Raw genomic sequence first — 21,100 nt, forward strand, 5'->3', positions numbered from 1 at the left:
TCAGTTGGATTTGCCTTCCATTAGGTGAAGGCATGTTGTTTCATGGCAACTGCCTCACCACAAGATTCAGTGTACCATGGATGGGAGGAAGGGTATGACAACTGAAGACGAGATGGGATAAATCTGTGTGTGAGAGAGAGACAGAGACAGACAGAGACAGAGACAGAGACAGAGACAGAGAGAGAGAGAGAGAGAGAGAGAGAGAGAGAGAGAGAGAGAGAGAGAGAGAGCAAATTTATTTGGAAGAATTCCCAGGAAAAGTTTATGTCAGAGACAGTGGAGATGGGAGGCCAGTCCAGATGCTTGATGGCTGCTTGAAAACCATGCCAGATGGCCTGAGTAAAATGCCAGACTCGTTGGCAAGGAGGCTCTCTGAGAATGGCAAGAGAGATGTTCACTTTAACAAGCAAATGATCATATGAACCGATTGGAGCAGAAGAAGAACAGCAGACATTTGCAGGGAAGTTAGTCGTAATCAAATCCAGAAGAGATGATGCTCTGTTGACTGAGATCTGGGTTGAGAAATTTACAGATTGTGTCAGTCCCTAATGAGTCGCAGAAGTCCTTTGTCGAGGTGCCATGGCTAGTGCAAGAGGTACCCACACACCCTGCCAGCTGGCATGATGACAATTGAAATCACCACATATGAGGAAGAGAGTTGGTATGAGTGGATAGAAGTTGGTCCAGGTTGTCAGAGAGAGATGTAAATGGAGTCATCACTGTTTGGTGGACGGTGCAGTACACATATAAACAAAAGGTGGGAGTGGAGGGGAAGCCATAGCCAGAGTTACTCATGGGGTTGGGGAGGTGTAAGAGCAGTACACAGAGAGTGAGAAATAGAGTTTTTTATGTGCAGTGCAACTCAGCCACCAGGATGAGGCTGAGGTTTAAATCCCAGCCCAACTATAAACTATCATCCTGGTGCTTCACAAGCAGGGTGATTCATCAATGTGCATGCCATCCTTCAAATGGACGTTAAACATCAATGTGTGTGCCGTCCTTCAGATGGACGTTAAACAGGCATCCCATCTGTCTACATTAGTTGGTGGATGTTATATACCCCACGGTGTCCACCGGCACCATGAACAAATTCCCAATTCCTGCCCTAACTACTGCTGGGAAGACAATGGCAAACCACCCAGCATAACCCTTGCACAGGAAGTTGCTTCGGCAGAACTGACACTATGTGAAGAGTATGGTGCATCAGACCGGAGGCCGATGCTAAATTCATGTACGTATGTCAGTCTACCGGCAGTTCTCCACCTCAATTAAAAAACGCAAAGATAAAAAATGGCTCGCACTCACCCCGATATCTCGGGAGTTGTCCACGTGTACGCAGACACGGCGTGGGACCAGCCCCTTAGCACAGCTCAATGTCACACTCTTGCTCTTGTTCCGATCCTCATCTCCAGATTCCCAGAAGGTCTCCGTCGAGCCGTCTGTCAAGCTGCCCATCATGGCGGGTCGGCTCGATGTTTTTATCTCCACAGAGCTGGTGAGATCCCTCATGATGCTTGTGGTGCAATGCTCCTGCGGGTGACGCAGTTATAAAGATGGACGCCAGTCCCTCATTAAACCAAAATCCTGCACATTTTTAATCCACAACTGTTCCATGTTTGATACGTTAGACAGAACTAGAGATGGAGAAGTCTAAAATGCAAACAATTAGCAATTAAAAAATCATCTTTCAAGGATCAAGAGGAATTGAGCTAACTGAAGATTGAGAAATAGAAGATTTCAAAGACAACCTTTTCCCAAAATACTTAATCCATAGGAATATCGGAATGTGACAAAATCAATGTGAGCTATTATACGAGGGTGTATTGATAAGTAATCCCTCCTATTATTTTTCTACAAAACAGGTGAATATATTCAAATTAAACAAAGAGCAGTCCACACATTATTTCTTCCCACCACTAGGTGAAAAGTTTTGTGATTCTGACATTAGATGTTATGGTGCTGCGTTAGTCAAGATGGCAGAAGGCAGCATGGCGTTGTCAGTATTGCGTGCAGTTATTGAGTATATAAACGTGAAAATGAACGTGAAGACGCTCAATATCGTGATTGGAGATGAGAGTTGGGTGCACCATGACGATCCTGAGAGTAAGAGACGGCCAATGGAGTACTGCCACAAAGGATCACCAACACCAAACAAATTCTGCTGGGAAAGACAAAAGGCTTTTTGAGATGTGAAGAGGATAGTCGATTTGGAATTCATCTCATGGGGTACCACCATTGACTGAGCACTACATTGAAACTCTGAAGGCACGGACTCGGCGTGTTTGTCCTGACATGCAGATGATTCTCCTCCAGGATGACAATGTGCAGACACACACGAGTGCACAAACGACTGAACCAATTGGTTGCCTCGGTTTCATCGCCATACAGCCCTGACTTTGCTCCGTCAGATTTTCATCTCTTCCCCAAAATTAAGGAACACCTTCCTGGAGAACATTTTTCTTCCGGCGATGATGTCAAGAACGCTCTGAAGCGCTGGTTAGGTCAGCAGGACGGCCGCACAGTTCTATCATCACGTGATCACAAAACTACTTGAATGTTGGTAGAAACGTGTGGACCGCAGTGGTGATTATGTTGGGAAATAAGTAGGCACCATGGTCGATTAAAGATCGATATTAGTATCTGTCTTTGCTTCATTCGAATACCTTCACCTGTTTTGGAGAAAAAGGAAAGAAGGCATTAATTATCAACACTCCCTCATGTATACATCTTTTGCTTTAGAAACAACAATGGAACATAAAAACTGCTTGAATTAATCAGAAAAGCTGTAATTGTACCATGCCCTTACCCCCCCCCCCCACACCCCACCACACCCCCACCATTATTTGTTAATCCAGGAGTGGTAGAGGTTTGGATATTTGTGCAATAAGGGAACAGCTAATGGTTTCACATCTGTGGGGATGTCACAAACTATTCAAAAGCCATGCAGCTTGAAACCTGACATAGTCGCACACCACCCGTGGCCCCACGTCCCCTCATATATTGGGGGTAACATTCACCTGGCACGCGTTAACTTTACTTGGAATGTATTTCATGTTAAATAGTGCTTAGAGACCATGGAAAGGAACAAAAGTTTGCCAGATTTACTGTGAGAGTTCAAAAGCAAATGCTAAGGACTCTATCAATGTTGGTTAACAGGAATGTAATGAAAAGGTTTTCTTAAGACTGAAAGATGAAAAAGGCAACTCATGGTGATCAAATCATTCTTCAATAGTGAAAGTTCGCTTTTAATTACTCGTGCAAAGGACAAGGGGAAAGGTTTCTTTTTCGACAAATTAACCTGAGCTCATGGAGAAGCTGGTGCATACATTACATGCAGGACAAAGACCACAGGAGACTAATTTACTTTTATGGGAATTACAAAGACATTTCGAGACAACAAACACACAAGAAGACGTCATGCAGAGCACGATACTTGCAAAATCCACACTCCCCCAAAACAAAGTTGCCATGGATACATCAAATGGTCCATTTCATATTTTAAAATTTTTTTATTAAGAATAAAATGCTTAATTTCATTAAGATTAAAATTGACGATCTTAATCAAAGCTCGGGCCAATCAGATTAAAATTGATATTAGAGGTTTGACCTTGAGTTGACCTTTGACCTTTTGACCCCAAAAATAGTTGGTTTTCCAATTCCATGATGTACAATGCAAATGCTTTTTGATTTTCAGGTTAATCAGATGAAAATTGAAGATTTTAGAAGCTTGACCTTGAGTTGACCTTCTGACCTCAAAAATAGTTGGTTTCCCAATTTAGTGACTCAATATGCAAATGCTGTTCAATTTTCAAGTCAATCGGATGAAAAATGACAATTTTAGAAATAGGATCTCAAGATGACCTTTGACCTTCAAACCAATAGGCTTCTTCCTTTTGACCAACTCTACCATGTGGTAAAGTTTCGTGAAGATCAGATTAAAATAGAGACATGTAGGCGATTGACAGACAAACAGACAGAATAACGCACAAAACCAACCAATACACGTGAAACATCTTCAATTTTACAAGTAACAAAGTAGATGTGAATTGAACCCGGAATATACTCAGATGGGAATGCCGGTTTAAGACGCTATGCTGCTGCGCGGTAACCTACATAATTATGGTTTTCAGTTTACTGGTCATTAGATATAGAGTTACCAAGCAGTTTTATACAACAATATGTATTAAATTTGGAATTTTGTGAAAGTCTAAAAAACATTTTTTGAAATGTGTATTTTAAGGACATGGGGTCATTCATACAACCTTCTAATCTAAAACCATAATTCAAACCCACCCAATTTAATGGTGCACTTGGAAACCACCAAAATGCTCAGCAATCTACATCTTCAAACATCCTTTTGACCTTTACTGACAAAGAGAAACATAAAATAACAGCAGATGGCACTTTTGTGGCATACATCCACGTGCCAAATAACCTGAGCTGAAGGGACCTACCTGCAGTGAAATGAAAAAAAGAAAAGAAAAATATTTTACAATGAGTTGTTTAATCATTCATACATCAGTTAAATGAAGATGCTGAAAAGCAAAAAGATGTGCAATGAAAGAACCCGGAAAGGCGTTTTCCATCACAGATAGCAAAGGCATCTAGAAGCTAACCTGTCCTGGATCGCCTGGCGGCTGCACCATGTTGCTGGGCCCATCGTCCCCATCTCCCTCGTCGGACTTGGACAGAATATTGTTTATGTGATGGAACACATTGCTTTGGTGCAAAAACTGGTGATCTGATTGTCGGAACTTGAGACTCCAACACCTGCCCCAGAAAAGGACAACCTTGAATGTTCTAGTTTCACAAGAATCATAAGTGCTGCACAATGCAATCTATGATTAAACTTCTTCAATGTAGAATTTCATTAGATTTTAAATACATATATCTCATTTCAAAGTCTGAGGAATATTTGTAAATTTAGCCTTGTCTAAAATTAAGGCACATGGCAAAAAAAACTAATCAGCCTCCACCATTATTATTTACATTATTATACATGTACCAGGTTTGATTTAAATCCCTTCAGCTGTTCTCAAGTATCACATTTTTACCTGACATGATCTCTGGCATTTGACCTCTTGATGCCAAAATCTAATCAGTTCATCTTTGCATCATAATAGACACTTATCCTAAGTTTGGTCAAAATCCCACCACTGGTTCACAAGTTAGCTCGGTAACAAAAATTTTACCGAATGGGACCTCGGACCATTGACGTCTTGACCCCATAATCTAATCAGTTCACCTTTACATCATTATACATACTTGTAGAAAGTTTGGCTTCGATCCCTTCAGCCATTCTTAAGTTATCGCGGTAACGAAAATCTATCACGAATGGATGGATGCACCGACTTACGGACAGCCAGACGTACAACCCCAAAACATAATGCCTCCGGCAAGTTCGTCGACAAAGATTCGTCGACTCATGCATTCACCGACTCTCTGCTCACCTTCACTCCTTCATTCCTCTTTTCTCCCGCCTCTGGAACAAACTCCCTCACTCTCTTCAATCCCACTCCACCCTCCAGGTCTTTAAAACAGCTGTTCACCACCATCTAAAACCTTGATCTTTCCTACCCCTGCTAATTTCACCCCAAATCCACTTTTTTGAAATACCAACTTCTGTCCTGGAAGTCCTTGGTGTCCTTGTGTTTTATACTTCTCCCACCCCCCCCCCCCCACCCCTTTCCCACGCCTCCTCCCCCCAAGCCCTCTCCCTCCCACACATCTCCCTGCTCTCAAATGTTGTGTTTGTGTGCTTCCCCTTCTCTCCCCATCTTGTCTTCCGCTCCCTCTTTTTATATATTTTCTTTGTCTGTTTGATTTGTTTGTGAAATAAATGTTAGCTCTTTCAAGAGCCTCGATTCTGTATTCAAAAAAAAAAAAAAAAGGCATAAAAACAGTTCAGAAAATAGCTCAAGACAAATGCTACAATTTTGCCATATTCTCAGAAAATCCGACGATTTCACAAAGCATGATTAGCGGCATGATATTGTGCGGCCCACCTTAGTGCCATCTGCTGCAGAGCGCTCCCAGCAGGCAAGGCCATCATCAAATCAGAGATGGTTTGCAAGAGTTGATGAAACTCCCGAGGTAGTGGGTGCGATGCGTCTCCCACTATAAGGATGTCTGAGAGAGGGTGCTCACACACGCGCAGGTCCTGCATGGTGGAGAGTTTTGGTCAGGAAGCAATATCTACTCATATGCATTCATTAGTAAGTGACCTCACTTCCTTTTTACAGGTGACTCCACATTGTATTGTATAATACCCCATCTATTGGTTGCTATTGGTATTGTTGTATAATATAATACACTGCTCGTGCATGGAGCCAAATCCACCCATAACTTTGCCCTCAACATCGACGGTTTCCCAGTATCCACCTCCCCTCACATCCGGAATCTTGGCATCATCTTTGACCAAACCCTCTCCTTCGACAAATACACTAAACAGATCACAAAGACAGCCTTCTTTCACCTGAAAAACATCGCCCGTCTCCGTCCATCCCTCTCCTCCGCGGCTGCAGAAACCCTCATCCACGCCTTCATCACCTCCCGTCTGGACTACTGCAACAGCCTCCTCTATGGTTCACCCTCAATAATCATCAATAAACTCCAATACATTCAGAACTCCACTGCCCGTCTACTCACCCATTCCCGGACCCGTGACCACATCACCCCCGTCCTTTACAAGCTTCACTGGCTCCCCATCCCCCAGAGAATCCAGTACAAAATCCTCCTCTTGACGTACAAAGCCCTCCATAACCTGGCCCCATCCTACCTGACTGACCTCCTCTCCAGATACACTCCCACCTGCAACCTCCGCTCTGCTGGCGCCAACCTCCTGACCCCCCCCCCCCCCCCCCCCCACCATGCAGGCCAAATTCAGATCCTGGGGGGACAGGGCCTTCTCCATCGCTGCTCCCACCCTCTGGAACTCACTACCTCACACCATCAGAGACTCCTCCTCACTCACCACATTCAAAACATCACTCAAGACCCACCTGTTCAACACTGCATTCAACATTTAACCCACAGCATTTAACCCCTGACTATCTCTTCTCCTTCTCCTTCTCCTTCCTTTTGCTTTGATTATTTACCTATTGATTTTTTGTCTTTTTGCACTTGTTTTTTGTACTCTGTCAAAGCGTCTTTGGGCTTCTTGAAAAGCGCTATATAAAATAAATGTATTATTATTATTATTATCCCTCTGCTAAGCAGACAGCAGCTGTGTCTCTCTCTGCACATCTGGAAACCATTAGACACTCGTCCGATCTTACTATAATTCACCAAATGTCCATCCGTCCGTTCGAAGATACTGCAAAAACGGCTCAACCGATGGCAACGATATTTTGGGTGGGTATTCCTGGGACCCCTAGGAGTAAAATAGGCTATTGTAGGAGTTGTGGGTAACGGGGAGGCGAGACACTCGTAGCTGGTTCAAAGCTCGTTTATTCCGACGGACTGAAAAACCGACCGGAACTCATGCATCATTTATATCAAGCCCAACCCTCTTACGGGGGCGTGGCTCCAACCACCGAGCACACGCCACGCCCATACCATCAATAGCCCCACTGGTCCTGTGCTCGTGGATTGTGTCCAAATGGGGTAACCCCCACACTACCGTATATTGTTTTTTCAATTTTTCCAATTTTCCCAAACACGATGGAATAATATTTACCGATATGAACAGTGATGTGGCTTTTGTTGAAATTCTACAAATACTGTTTATTCTTTGTACCAGGAGAGAGTAGATCGACTCCTGACGAACTCTTCCTCCATAAACGTGCGGCTTTTTTTTTTTTTTTTTTTTATACAACATCGAGGCTCGTGAAAGAGCTAACATTAATCACACAAAAAGACAAACCGACACACAAAACACAAAAAACAAGGGGAGCGGCAGACACAATGGGGAGAGAGGGGGAAGGACACAAACACATTTGAGAGCAGGGACATCGGGAGGACTTGGGGGGAGGTGGGAGAGGAATAAAACATATGAACACTGCAAGGACTCTGGGGTGAATTACCGGGGGTAGAAAAGATCAAGGTTTTCGATGGGGGAAGATAAGAGATGGTGGTGAACAGCTGTTCTAAAGACCTGGAGGGAGGTGTGGGATTGAAGGGAGTGGGGGAGTTTGTTCCAGAGGCGGGAGAAAAGGGGAATGAAAGAGTGAAGGTGAGCAGAGAGCCTAGACTTTGGCAGTTTAACCATAAGAGGGTTGCAGGCAGATCTTGTGCGACCTGAAGGAATATTGGGGGGACAGAGCACAGAGAGAGCTGGGGGAGCAAGGCCGGAGAGGAGTCGGTAGAAGACAGAAAGACCACCAACCTGCCTGCGGTGAGTGAGTGAAAGGCCCTCGGAGTTGACTACATCGCAGGAGATTCCAATGATTCTGAAAGCTTTGGCCTCAACAGCATGAAGCCGAGCAAGGTGTGAGGCAGGAGCACCAGCCCAGAGGGGGGAACAGTATTCCATTGAGCTGCGGATGAAAGCCTTGTATGTGGTGAGGAGCTCAGGTGTGCCAAGGAAGGACTTCGCACGACGGAGGATGCCCAGTCGGCGACTGGCTTTGGAGGCCAGCTTGGAAATGGGGTTTTCCCAAGAAAGATCATGGCAGATAGTGAGACCCAAAAGCTTGAGCGACAGAACTTCTTGGAGAGGATTGTTGAGAAAGTAGATGGGAGGGTTGTCCAGTCGGTCCTTTCGGAGAGACATTGTAAGTGTGAGATTTGTCAGGATTGAAAGACATGGTCCACTTGTTTGACCAGTCTGTGATTTTGTCCAGGTCTGCAGAGAGTGAGGAGGCTGCAGACTGCCGATCTGAGGGATGAGGAATGGAGCGGCAGATAGTGGAGTCATCAGCAAAGAGATAGAGAGGATTTTCCAGAGAGTCGGAGAGATCATTGATGAAGACCAGAAATAGCACAGGGCCCAGAACACTACCTTGGGGAAGTGCAGGTAGTGCACTCCATGGTGTTTACAAAGCGACTGAGAAACAGGTGTCGCGGCCCCTTCCGTGTTAGATTCGGCGCGCACTCTTCACACATAAACGTGCGACTGAGAAAGACATGTAGCGGCCGCTTCCGTTTTGCAGAATTCAATCTTTTTTCAAAATGGGCGCCATGTACTGTTTAGATTTTGATGATTTGCGTTTGATATGATTCAACGGATGTTCATATGAATCATTTAAAATAAAATAAAAAGCCTTCAATTTCTGATATTTTGCCTTTTCATTTGGGCCTCCCAATTGAAGCCCCGCCCATAGGGTGGGTACCGTTGCTAGTAAATACAACATGCCCTTTAATCCTGGAAAATCTCATAGTCTCACCCTATTGCTCGGGGTGGATCGTCAAACAAACCCACACATCTATTTTCTTGGTCATCAAATGGAAGAGTTTCAGTCTCTTGAAATTATATGCATCACCATCAGTCAGCTAAGACCTTTCCTTTCAGGCCGACCACATAGCAAAGCTGGCCTCCAAAGCCAGCCGCAGACTCGGCATCCTCTTATGAATCCAAGTTTTTCCTTGGAAAAATCAGAACGACTCAAAGTTAAAGTTTGTCCGTAGCTCAATGGAGTCCTGCTCTCCGCTACGTGATGGCGTCCCAACATCTGATCTGTCTCCATTGGATTCTGTGGAATCTAAAGCTCTCAAAATTAATGGAATCTAACGTGAAGTGGGCAAAGGATAAGGTCTGTTGCTTTAACATTGTTGGTAAGGCGGCGGTCTTTGTTTTCTACCATCGATTTTCTGATAATGCTCCCTCTGCTCTCTGTCCTCCGACCTTCCCCATCTACTCGAAGATGCACACATCCTTCCAGTAACCGAATTGTAGTTAAATTTCGAAAATCCAAGCTGACTGCACGACTCAACTCTCTTATTCCTCAGCTCAACTCTATATGGAACCACCTTCCAGAGACTGTTCTTTCTCACTCTTTCCTCCATGGTTTCAAAAGCAAGCAGTGCAACACCATCTCTCATAATCCTCAATTCTGTCCCATTATGTTCATTAGACCCATTACCCTTCCCTAACCCAACCAGCTTTCTTGCTAATTTCAGTGTTTCCTCCTCTCTTCCCTTTCTTCTTCTTCACCTCTTATTAAAAAAAAAGAAAAAGAAGGCCAGCTTCAAAAGCAATCATTTATCATCAGATCATTTTGATTGCAAGGGTATTGATTTACGAATAAATTGCTTTAACATCCTACCTGAAATGATATTTCCAGCAAAACTGTTTTACAAACCAAGATCTTATTCCCAAAATTATAAGAAGTGGAACACGAAGCTATCTAGTGTGAAGACAAATCAAACTCCACAGTATAAACCATAATCAAGCATATTGCAAGCAGATATAATTTACAAACAGCACAGTGTTTGTACACAAGGCCCATTCCATTCCTAAATAAATAAATGATACCTGTTCCGCACACTCCTTGCCTCGTGTTCCATCCTCATCTTCCCGCTCGTCGAACCCATCCATGACAACCGGATTCAAAGATGCCACAAAGTTCCACAAAATGTCATGCAGAGATGTTGTTTGGACGACGTTGCACAACAGCCAGTTGAATGCCTAACACAACCACAGCACAACAAACCTTAGATTCCACTCTTTTGTGGCATGTTAACAATAATGGGTGGAATTAAAAACAATGAATTGGAGAGTTCAGAGAACATCTTACACCACTCAATTATGAGAAACAAGGACAGGGGCGGTGTCTACAACAGGCATTTTAAAGGCCATTTTCCCTGCAAGAGCGGGGGTTAGCCTTGCGGTCCTCATGACAATCTTCTCCATTTTGCCCTATTTTCTGCATCTCCCCTTGTTAACCCCCTTGCCCGCATTTCTTCTTCGACCATCTTTAGCCAAGTCTTTCTCGGTCTTCCCCGTCCTCTACTTCCTTCCACATTCATTTCCATCACTCTTCTCAACCAGTCACTTTCATCCTTCCTCAACACATGACCAAACCATCTCAAACTGTTTCTCTTCACAGCATCCATCACAGGCTCTATTCCCATCATCTTTCGCAATTCATCATTTGGCTTCCTCTCTCTCAACGATACTCCACACATCCACCGAACCATTCACATTTCTACCCTTTCCAGCCTTCGTTGATGCTCTACGTTCATTACCCATGTCTCGCTCCCATAAATCATAACACTTCTCACACATGCAGCATACACCTTTCCCTTCAGCTTCAACGACACTCCCCTCCTCGTCAGCACGCCACTCAGTTCCCGAAACTTCTTCCATGTACATCTCACTCGAGCAACCGTTGCCGAGTCTGATCCACCTTCTCCATTCAGCATGTCTCCTAGGTAACAAAATGTTTTCACACCTTCCAGCTTCACGCCGTCTCCAAGATCCAACTGAACATTTCCTCCATCTGCAGCTCCCTCTGTGCACACCTTACACTTGAATGTAGCTGCCACACTGGTTAATGACCCTCTCAAACCACTACATTTTTGATGAACCCACTCAGCGCACATTGTACATTGAATTGAGTTCACTCCAACACCCTTCTTGCACATAGCACATGGCCACTTCCCAGTTCTTTCCACCTCACCACATGCTTTACCACTTGCCATCACCTTTGTTTTTCCGATATTCACCTTCAGACCTTTCGTTTCCATACATTCCTTCCACTTGTTCATCTTCTCCTTCAGTCCATCCATACTTTCTGCAATCAACACCAGATCATCTGCATACAACAACTCCCACGGTAAACCCTCCTTTACGTTCCGAGCCAGCACCTCCATCACAGCTACAAATAGTAGTGGACTTAGTACCGACCCCTGATGCACTCCCACCTTCACCTCAAACTCACCACTGTTCCCGTCCTTCGTCCTTACAGCTGTGCGCGCTCTTTTGTACATTGCCATCACTACTCTGATCAACCATTCCTCCACTCCTATCTTCCTCAATGCCCATGTTACTACTTCACGTGGAACCCTATTGAATGCTTTCTCCAGATCAACAAACCCAAGAAACAATCTCTTCCTCTTCTCCATGTACTTCTCCTGCAACTGCCTCACAATAAAAAGCGCGTCTGTCGTTCCTCTTCCTGGCATAAATCCAAACTGCATTTCGTCAATCTTCACTTTCTTCCTTATCCTCCTCTCCAACACCCTTTCCAATACCTTCATTCCATGCTCCAATAACTTTATCGCTCGATACGAGCCACAGTCCAGAGGGTCACCTTTCCCCTTGTGTAGAGGGACGAGGGTACTCAGTTCCCAATCCACTGGAATGCGGCCTTCCTTCACCAACAGATTGCAGATCTCTGTCATTCTCTTCACACCCCAATTTCCTGCTGCCTTCGACATATCTCCCACAACTCCCGTCGGCCCTCCCGCTTTTCTACTCTTCATTGCTTTAATCGCGTCCTCAACTTCCTTCTCGGTTATCTTCTCTGCCGGTCCTAAAACTGGGTTACTCTCTATGTTGCCATCCCATTCATTCTCTGCATTCAACAGTATTTCCATATATCCCTTCCATCTTCCTTTAATTCCATCTGGGTCAACAACGATTTGTCCCACTTCATCGTTCAAGCAACTCACCCCCATCACATCACACCTCTCTTTCGCTATCTGCTTTGCAATCCTGAATACCGCTCTCCGACCCTCTTCCAAATCGAAGCGTTCTCCGAACATTTTCCTACATGCCTCCTGCGCCTTTGCTACCTCTTTCTTTGCAGCCTTCTTGGCTGCCTTATAACTTTCATGCCCTTCCTTTTCTGCCCCCGTACCCTTCGCCTTCTGCCACTCCTTGAACTTCTTCCTCTTCTCGTCCATCTTCTTTCCAACTTCATCATCCCACCACCATGTTTCCGAGTGCCTCGGTGGTCCTTTTGTCCATCCACATACCTCACCAACGGCTCCCAACAGACTATCTTTCATTGACATCCAACCACTTTCAAGCTCAACCACATCATCCTCTACCATACTCAGCCTCTCTTTTAATGCCTCCCTCACTGTCACCTCTTTCAACCTCCACACCTTCATTCTCGGTTGGTACTTCACCCGCCGAGCTCTCCTCGCACCTTTCAACCTTATGTCGCAGACAACCAAGTGGTGCTGTGAAACAGCCTCCTCCCCCGGGATCACCTTTGTATCCCGGAGGTGCCCCCTATCTCGCCTACGCACCATCAGGTAGTCAACGGTTGTCGTTGACCCACCTGACGTGTATGTAACAAGCTTATTATCCTCTTTCTGGAACTGAGTATTACAAATCAACAAATCAGCTCCATCAGCAAACTCCAAAATCCTTTCACCTTCTCCATTTCTCACACCATATCCGTAACCCCCATGAACTCCCTCAAAACCGTCCATACTCCTTCCCACATGTCCATTTAGGTCTCCTCCTACCACAACAACTTCCTCATCTTTCACGTTTTCCATCAGCTTCTCTATTGCACACCAGAACTTGTCCTTCTCTTCATCGCTCCGACCAACCTGCGGAGCATATCCCGAGATGACGTTCACCAAGAGCTTTCCAATCATAATTTTCACCATCATCAACCTTTCACTCACTCTCGTCACACTCACCACACTGTCTACAAACTCCTCAGAAAACAGGACACCAACACCATTCACGCCTTCTGGGCACCCTTGCCACACAAACTTGTATTTCTGTCCCTGCCTACCCTTCACCATTCTCACACCACTTACCTTCCATCTTGTCTCCTGCACACAACATATGTCCACTCTTCTTCTGACCAATACTTCCACCACTTCTACTGATCTCCCTGTCATTGTCCCTACATTCCATGTCCCAAACCTCAGAAACCGATCTCCACGTCGGGCATCAGACTTTTCGTCGTCATAAATGGAGTGATTTCCACCCTTGCTTCGATCGGGTTCCCCACCTTGAGTTTTGACGAGAGGGAGTGGGGTCCCCCACGGGGTACTTCGGGCTGTACCCTGCCCATATCTAGTTGTAATTGTCATGGTTCTCTTTTTGAGGCAATGTTTTTATGGCCGGATGCCCTTCCTGACGCCAACCCTTTTAGTCGCCTCTTACGACACGCAGGGATACGGTGTACCTATTCTAAACCGGGGTACACACCGGTATGACAAATTTGTCTGTGAGCGACAAATTTGCTAGGTCGTGACGGCTTAAAACTGCATACCATTTTGTCTCGGTGCAGTTAAGCAGAAGCATTTTGAAAATGAAAATAAGGCGATTTGTGTTTTACAGTGTTCAAGTATCTATATAATAATACCGTAAGGACTCGACTTTGTTATCCCTTTTACGCCGCACCCAGTGACCCGATGCCCACGGCACTAATGCATTTTCCATCTACGAACCGCGCTCTTTGTTTATCACGTACAGCCATACTCGAAAAATCTGAATTCGCCGACTTTGGGACCCAAAAGCATCCGATTATCGGCCGATACGACGCCATCTTACGACACCATCGTATTGGCGTCTGCTGGGCGAAGGCGATGCGAGCCGTCCGCTGATTGGACAGTCGAGTGGTGTGAACCAAATCGTCTTTTTATTCCCTTGAACATTTTAAATTAGGATATATAAGGAAACGTCTTTATCGTCATTTTAATAAAGTTAAATGGAGTGACGTTTTGGAAACGTTTTTTGAAGTTTGAAGTTTTTTCGAATCGAAGTGAAGAAGTTTTTGAAGTTTTGATTTTGGAAACGTTAAATGGAGAAACAGTTTCACAGGAAGAGAATGCGATGCGATGAAGAAGAATCCATCTTTATTTTATTTTTTTGAACCACAAAAGATTGAAGCTCCACGAAGTCAAGAATGTGAAACTACGTGAATGTAATAAAATAAAAATATACATAAACGACACAGTTCTATGAAACAGTTTCACAGGAAGAGAATGCGATGCGATGTGATGAAGAAGAATCCATCTTTATTTTATTTTTTTAAACCACAAAAGATTGAAGCTCCACGAAGTCAAGAATGTGAAACTACGTGAATGTAATAAAATAAAAAATATACATAAACGACAGAGTTCTATGGAATTTTAAATCGATTCATTTTCACATGAAGAAAATGAGGCGCAGATGAAGAAGATGACTGCATCACCGGAATTCACCTCAGGTTTTTGGCGTATCTTTCAAGTTGTGATTTTGTGAAAATCCTGAATATTCCTTTGGTTTTGTCGACACGTTTTGTTGAGAAGACGATCAACAAAACATTTTCCTTTTTGATTGACAGGTTACAAATGTGTTCTTGAATAGCCGAAATGTCGCGTTTTTTAATTCAAGTTGAATAGGTCTTGAGGCCTTTATTAATAATCTATATCTATAAGGACTCCGTCCAGGAGGACCAGGGACAACGAGCTCTTATACCCCGTATCAGACTCGCCCCATCTGATGCCAGTTTACCCTTCGTTCTACAGCGAACTCAGTTTCCTGTTCGCCTGGCATATTCAATGACCATAAATAAAGCCCAGGGCCAAACATTCCGTAAACTGGGTATCTATTTGCCTGCTCCTGTCTTCTCCCACGGCCAGTTATATGTGGCATGTTCAAGAGCACGGTCGTTCAAAGATGTGTATATCAAGGTTGATAATACGAGTACGCAAGGAGTCATCAGAGGCTTGACTATTACCCCAAACATTGTTTATACAGAAGTTTTAAAATAATTTCAACCTCTGATACTGCGTTCATTGTATTATATTCCTACTGCTCTGCCTTGACATTGACGCTTACCAATGCGCCAGTATGGGGCTAATTCCAGTCGATTTACTAATCCGTTCATTTTTTTAAAGTCGATGGTTCTACTGCTGTTCCTTTCCATTGACACATACCACTGCGCCAGTGTGGCCAGAGTGGTACTATACCGATTCCTATTACGAATCCATTCATTTTTCAAAAGTATATCGTAGCGTTGTCATTTAAGTAGATTGCAATAAATACGTTGTTCATATACGCACTCTTCATTCTCATCTTTCATCCTAACTCTTACTCGGACAAGCAAATCCCCTATGCCATCCATAATGGTACACTCTATCCATACACCACATCCTCCCTTCCGTGGATGTTCCACGGGTTTCGGCTAGTCTATATAATAATACCGTAAGGACTCGACTTTGTTATCCCTTTTACGCCACACCCAGTGACCCGATGCCCACGGCACTCATGGATTTACGATCTACGAACCACGCTCTTTGTTTATCACGTACAGCCATACTCGAAAAATCTGAATTAGCCAACGTTGGGGCCCAAAAGCATCCGATTAACTGCCGATACGACGCCGTCTTACGACGCCATCGTATTGGCGTCTGCTGGGCGAAGGCGAAGCGAGCCGTCCGCTGATTGGACAGTCGAGTGGTGTGAACATGGGTGGTGTGAACCAAATGGTCTTTTTATTCCCTTGAACATTTTAAATTAGGATATATAAGGAAACGTCTTTATCGTCATCTATCTATAATTCCAGTAATCTCTGTGTGTATGTTTGTATGTTTGTATGTTTGTATGTATGTATGTATGTATGTATGTATGTATGTTTGTCTGTGACCGCTGTTTCTCGACAACCACGGGTCCGATATACTTGAAACTTGCCAGGTATATTGCTGGGGACCCGAGGATGTGCCTTTTCAAGGTTTCATATTAATCGGAGAAGTAGTTACCGAGCTATGTCCAAAAAACGATTCAACCAATCAGAGAGCAGCGAGCTATCACGTGTGCCGAACGTGGCGAACAGACTCTGCCTCGGACGGCACATTTGAGAGCGTATTCATTTATTTCACGTTGGAAAACTATGTTGCCGTTAAACTATGTTTTAAAACTAATTAAAACTAATTTGCGATTCATCGTAACTGCGATTTGCGACCTTCCGGACAGTGAAGACTGCACTTCCGGCAGCCAATCACAGAACGCGTTATTGCGTAGGCGTGGCCGATGTGAGAGCGAGCCGAGCCGACCGCGTGCGCCATTACGGTTCGTAATTCGATTTCTTCCGGAGAAAATAATAATTTCTCGATTTCTTATGCGCATTATTTCTCCCAATTCAGTCAGAGCGAAGGGCGGAAGCGAAGAGCGTTGTTTTTTTTGTTTACGGGCGTACGGGCGGGGTAGAGCGTACGGGTTGCGTTATTTATTTATTTTGGCAAGGAACGGGCACCCACGTACGGGCATGCCCTAGTTTTAATAAAATTAAATGGAGTGACGTTGCAATACTCGGGGTGCGTTGCATAAATCCTCGTAACTCAGAGAGGTGTAGCAGGTGGCGAGACGTAAGGAAGCTTAAAGATAACGAGCTGAAACAGACGAACGATATGTCAATCTCTTTCTACACCGAACGGAAATAAAAGTATGAGAGCGGGAAGGCATGGCCTGAGCACTTCGAGCAGAGAGGACTGATTGGACTTAACTTAAAGAGAAAAAATTGGAGCTTAACGGAAGAAGAAGATCCCATGAGCGCTCCCCTATGCCATCCATAATGGTACACTCTATCCATACACCACATCCTCCCTTCCGTGGATGTTCCACGGGTTTCGGCTAGTATAAATAAATTCGAATAAAACAAAATAAAGATTTTAAATGTCATAGAATCCCCACCCCTCCCCCCAACTCCCTGAACTTTACCGCAGTTCATGCAGCGTCTTTTACACCACTTTATTTAACACATCATATTCGTTTTTGTGCCTATTGTTCATGTCCTTTATGACATCGGCAAAAACAGTAAGCTTTCTGTTTTGAATGATTTTCAATTTTGTTTGACTGCCAGATGGGCAAGCAGTAACAAAATAAATCTCACTCCTCTCTGCACATGTGTGATCAGGACAAATTCAGAGAGAAAGGACTGCTAAATTGCATGTTTGTTTTCCAATCCATGTTCCAACTAGTGCTCAAAATATAACATTCAATGTAAATGACGTTGTTCGTCGATGATAAAATGTCAAATTAAAATTTGCTTTTTAGAATTTTTTTTACAAAACAATAAGTATTCAACCCCTTTACTAGGACACTCCAAATTGAGCTCAGGTGCATCCAATTTCCTTCGATCATCATTGAGATGTCTCTACAACTTGATTGGAGTCCACCTGTGGCCAATTCAATTGATTGGACACTATTTAGAAAGAAACACCTTTCTATATACACTACTCACAATAAGTTAGGGATATTGTGGGAGTGAGTTTTTTTTTTTAAGGGGTTAGGGTTAGGGTATTGAAATCAAGAATGCTGTGTTTTTTCACACATTAATAACCATAGAATGAGGACCAACAACTTTTTTCAACATAATTAATACACAAAATCAACCACACCGAAGAACCTGCCAATATCCCTAACTTATTGTGAGTAGTGTAAGGTCGCACAGTTGAAACTCAACCATGAAGTCCAACAAACTGTCCGTAGAACTCCGAGATAGGGAGGCATAGATCTGGGGAAGTGTACAAAACAACTTTTAGAGTGTTGAAAGTTCCCAACATCACAGTGAGCTCCATCATTAGGAAATGGAAAGAATATAGAATTAACCAGACTCTTCCTAGAGCTGGCCATCTAACCAAACTCAGCAACCGGGCAAGAAGGACCTTGTTCAGGGAAGTGACCAAGAACCCAATGACCACTCTGACAGAACTACAGAATTCCTTGGCTGAGATGGGAGAAGCTGCCAGAAGGACAACAGTCTCTGCAGCACTTCACAAATCTGGGCTTTATTGGAGAGTGGCCAGACGGAAGCCACTCCTGAAAAAAACGCATATGACAGCACACCTCGAGTTTGTAAAAGAGCATGAGAAAGACTCTGAGAGAATGAGGCAAAATATTCTGTGATCTGATGAGACGAAATTTGAACCATTTGGCCTGAATGCAAAGCGCTACATCTGGCGGAAACAAAGAACAGCTCATCACCCATCTAACGCTATCCCGAGCATGGAGCATGGTAGTGGCAACATCATGCTATGGGGATGTCCTTCAGCGGCAGGGACTGCGAGACTTGCAAGGATAGAGGAAATAATGAATGGAGCCAAATACAGACAAATCCTTGAGGAGATCCAGCTTCAAAGTGCAAAAGACCTTAGACTGCAGTGAAGATTTACGAGTACGTTCCAACAGGACAATGTCGCCCAGCCAATGCCCAGACTTGAATATCATTGAGAATCTGTGGAAAGACTTGAAAATTTCTGTTCACCATCACTCTCCATCAAACTTAACAGAGCTTGAGCAAATCTGCAAGGAAAAATGGGAAACACTCCCCAAATCCAGATGTGTAAAGCTGACACAGACATACCCAAGAAGACTCGAAGATGCAATCACTACTTCAACAAAATATTGACTCAGGGGGTTGAATACTTATGTAAATTAGATATTTCTGTATTTCATTTTTAATTATTTTCATAACAATAAAACAAAATTCCACTTTGACATTATGGGTGGGGTATTATGTGTAAATCAGTGACAAAGAAATCTAAATTTAATCCATTTTAAATTCAGGCTGCCACACGATAAATGTGAGAAAAGTTAAGGGGTGTAAATACTTTCTGAATGTACTGTTCCTGTCACACACAGACAAACCTCCTTAAGTAAAGATAATAAAAGTATGGCTCTTGATAACAACACACAGATAGAAACAAGGTGAAGAGACAACACAAATGCTAAAACAGGATTAACCCTTTGCGTACGGATGACGTCCAGTACCGCAACCCGCGAAAAAGTTTTGTGTACGGATGACGTTACTACACGTCATCGACTATACCTATAAATAGATCGTCAGTACTTGGTTGCATTCCCGTACCAAAATGCCAAATTAATCCCGTACCGGGTGTATTTTTATCAAAAAAAATCCCAGACTCAAAGGGTTAATAGTCAACAACTTGGACATAATATACACATCAACTTATGGTTAAATTAGACTAAAATGTCTGGGTGAAATTAAGCAACTTGGTCAAAACTAAAGTCAGTTGGGCATGCAGAACATCTCAAACCACGGATGGTGCAGGAAACACACATTCATGAGCAGAGGTGAATAACCTAAATAATCCGCATTCAAGGTACACAATCAAGGTACACAATCAACGTACAGTGCATTCAGAAAGTATTCAGACCCCTTCACTTTTTTCACATTTTGTTATGTTGCAGCCTTATGCTGAAATCGTTTAAATTCATTTTGTCCCTCATCAATCTACACTCATTACCCCATAATGACAAAGAGAAAACAGGATTTTAGAAAGTTTTGCAAATTTATTAAAAAGAAAAAACTGAAATATCACAGTGACACAGTATTCATACCCTTTGCTATGACACTTGAAATTTAGCTCAGGTGCCTCCCATTTCTCTTGATCATCTTTGAGATGTTTCTACACCTTGATTGGAGTCCACCTGTGGTAAATTCAATTGATTGGACATGATTTGGAAAGGCACACACCTGTCTATATAAGGTCTCACAGCTGACAATGCATATCAGAGCAAAAGCCAAGCCATGAGTTCGAAGGAACTGCCTGCAGAGCTCAGAGACAGGATTGTGTCGAGGCACAGATCTGGGGAAGCCTACGAAAAAATCTCTGCTGCATTGAAGGTTCCTAAGAGCACAGTGGCCTCCATAATTCTTAAATGGAAGAAGTTTGGAACAACCAGGACTCTTCCTAGAGCTGGCCGCCCGGCCAAATTGAGCAATCGGGGGAGAAGGGCCTTGGTAAGAGAGGTGACCAAGAACCCGATGGTCACTCTGGCTGAGCTCCAGAGATCCTGTGTGGAGATGGGAGAAACTTCCAGAAGGACAACCATCACTGCAACACTCCACCGATCTGGGCTTTATGGCAGAGTGGCCAGACGGAAGCCAAACAGTTCAATCTTGGTTTCATAAGACCACAGAATCTTTTTTCTCAGTCTGAGAGTCCTTTAGTTGCTTTTTTGCAAACTCCAAGCAGGCTTTCATACGTCTTTCACTGGGGTGAGACTTCCGTCTGGCCATTCTGCCATAAAGCCCAGATCGGTGGAGTGTTGCAGTGATGGTTGTCCTTCTGGAAGTTTCTCCCATCTCCACACAGGATATCTGCAGCTCAGCCAGAGTGACCATCAGGTTCTTGGTCACCTCTCTTACCAAGGCCCTTCTCCAACGATTGCTCAGTTTGGCCGGGCGGCCAGCTCTAGGAAGAGTCCTGGTTGTTCCAAACTTCTTCCATTTAAGAA

General features: G+C 43.8%; 1 protein-coding gene across 1 annotated transcript in view; it reads right to left on the bottom strand.

Moving 5' to 3' along the window:
- Nucleotides 1-21,100, bottom strand: part of MYCBP2 (MYC binding protein 2) — a 381,848-nt gene that overhangs the window by 95,377 nt on the left and 265,371 nt on the right. The window contains 4 exon segments of the mRNA XM_078766193.1: nucleotides 1,306-1,530; nucleotides 4,617-4,770; nucleotides 6,006-6,160; nucleotides 10,415-10,567. Of these exon segments, the coding sequence (XP_078622319.1) occupies nucleotides 1,306-1,530; nucleotides 4,617-4,770; nucleotides 6,006-6,160; nucleotides 10,415-10,567 (687 nt within the window).

Source organism: Myxine glutinosa, chromosome 12 (genome assembly GCF_964187855.1).
Source record: "Myxine glutinosa chromosome 12, kmMyxGlut1.1, whole genome shotgun sequence".
In the NCBI taxonomy this organism is placed as follows: Eukaryota; Metazoa; Chordata; class Myxini; order Myxiniformes; family Myxinidae; genus Myxine; species Myxine glutinosa.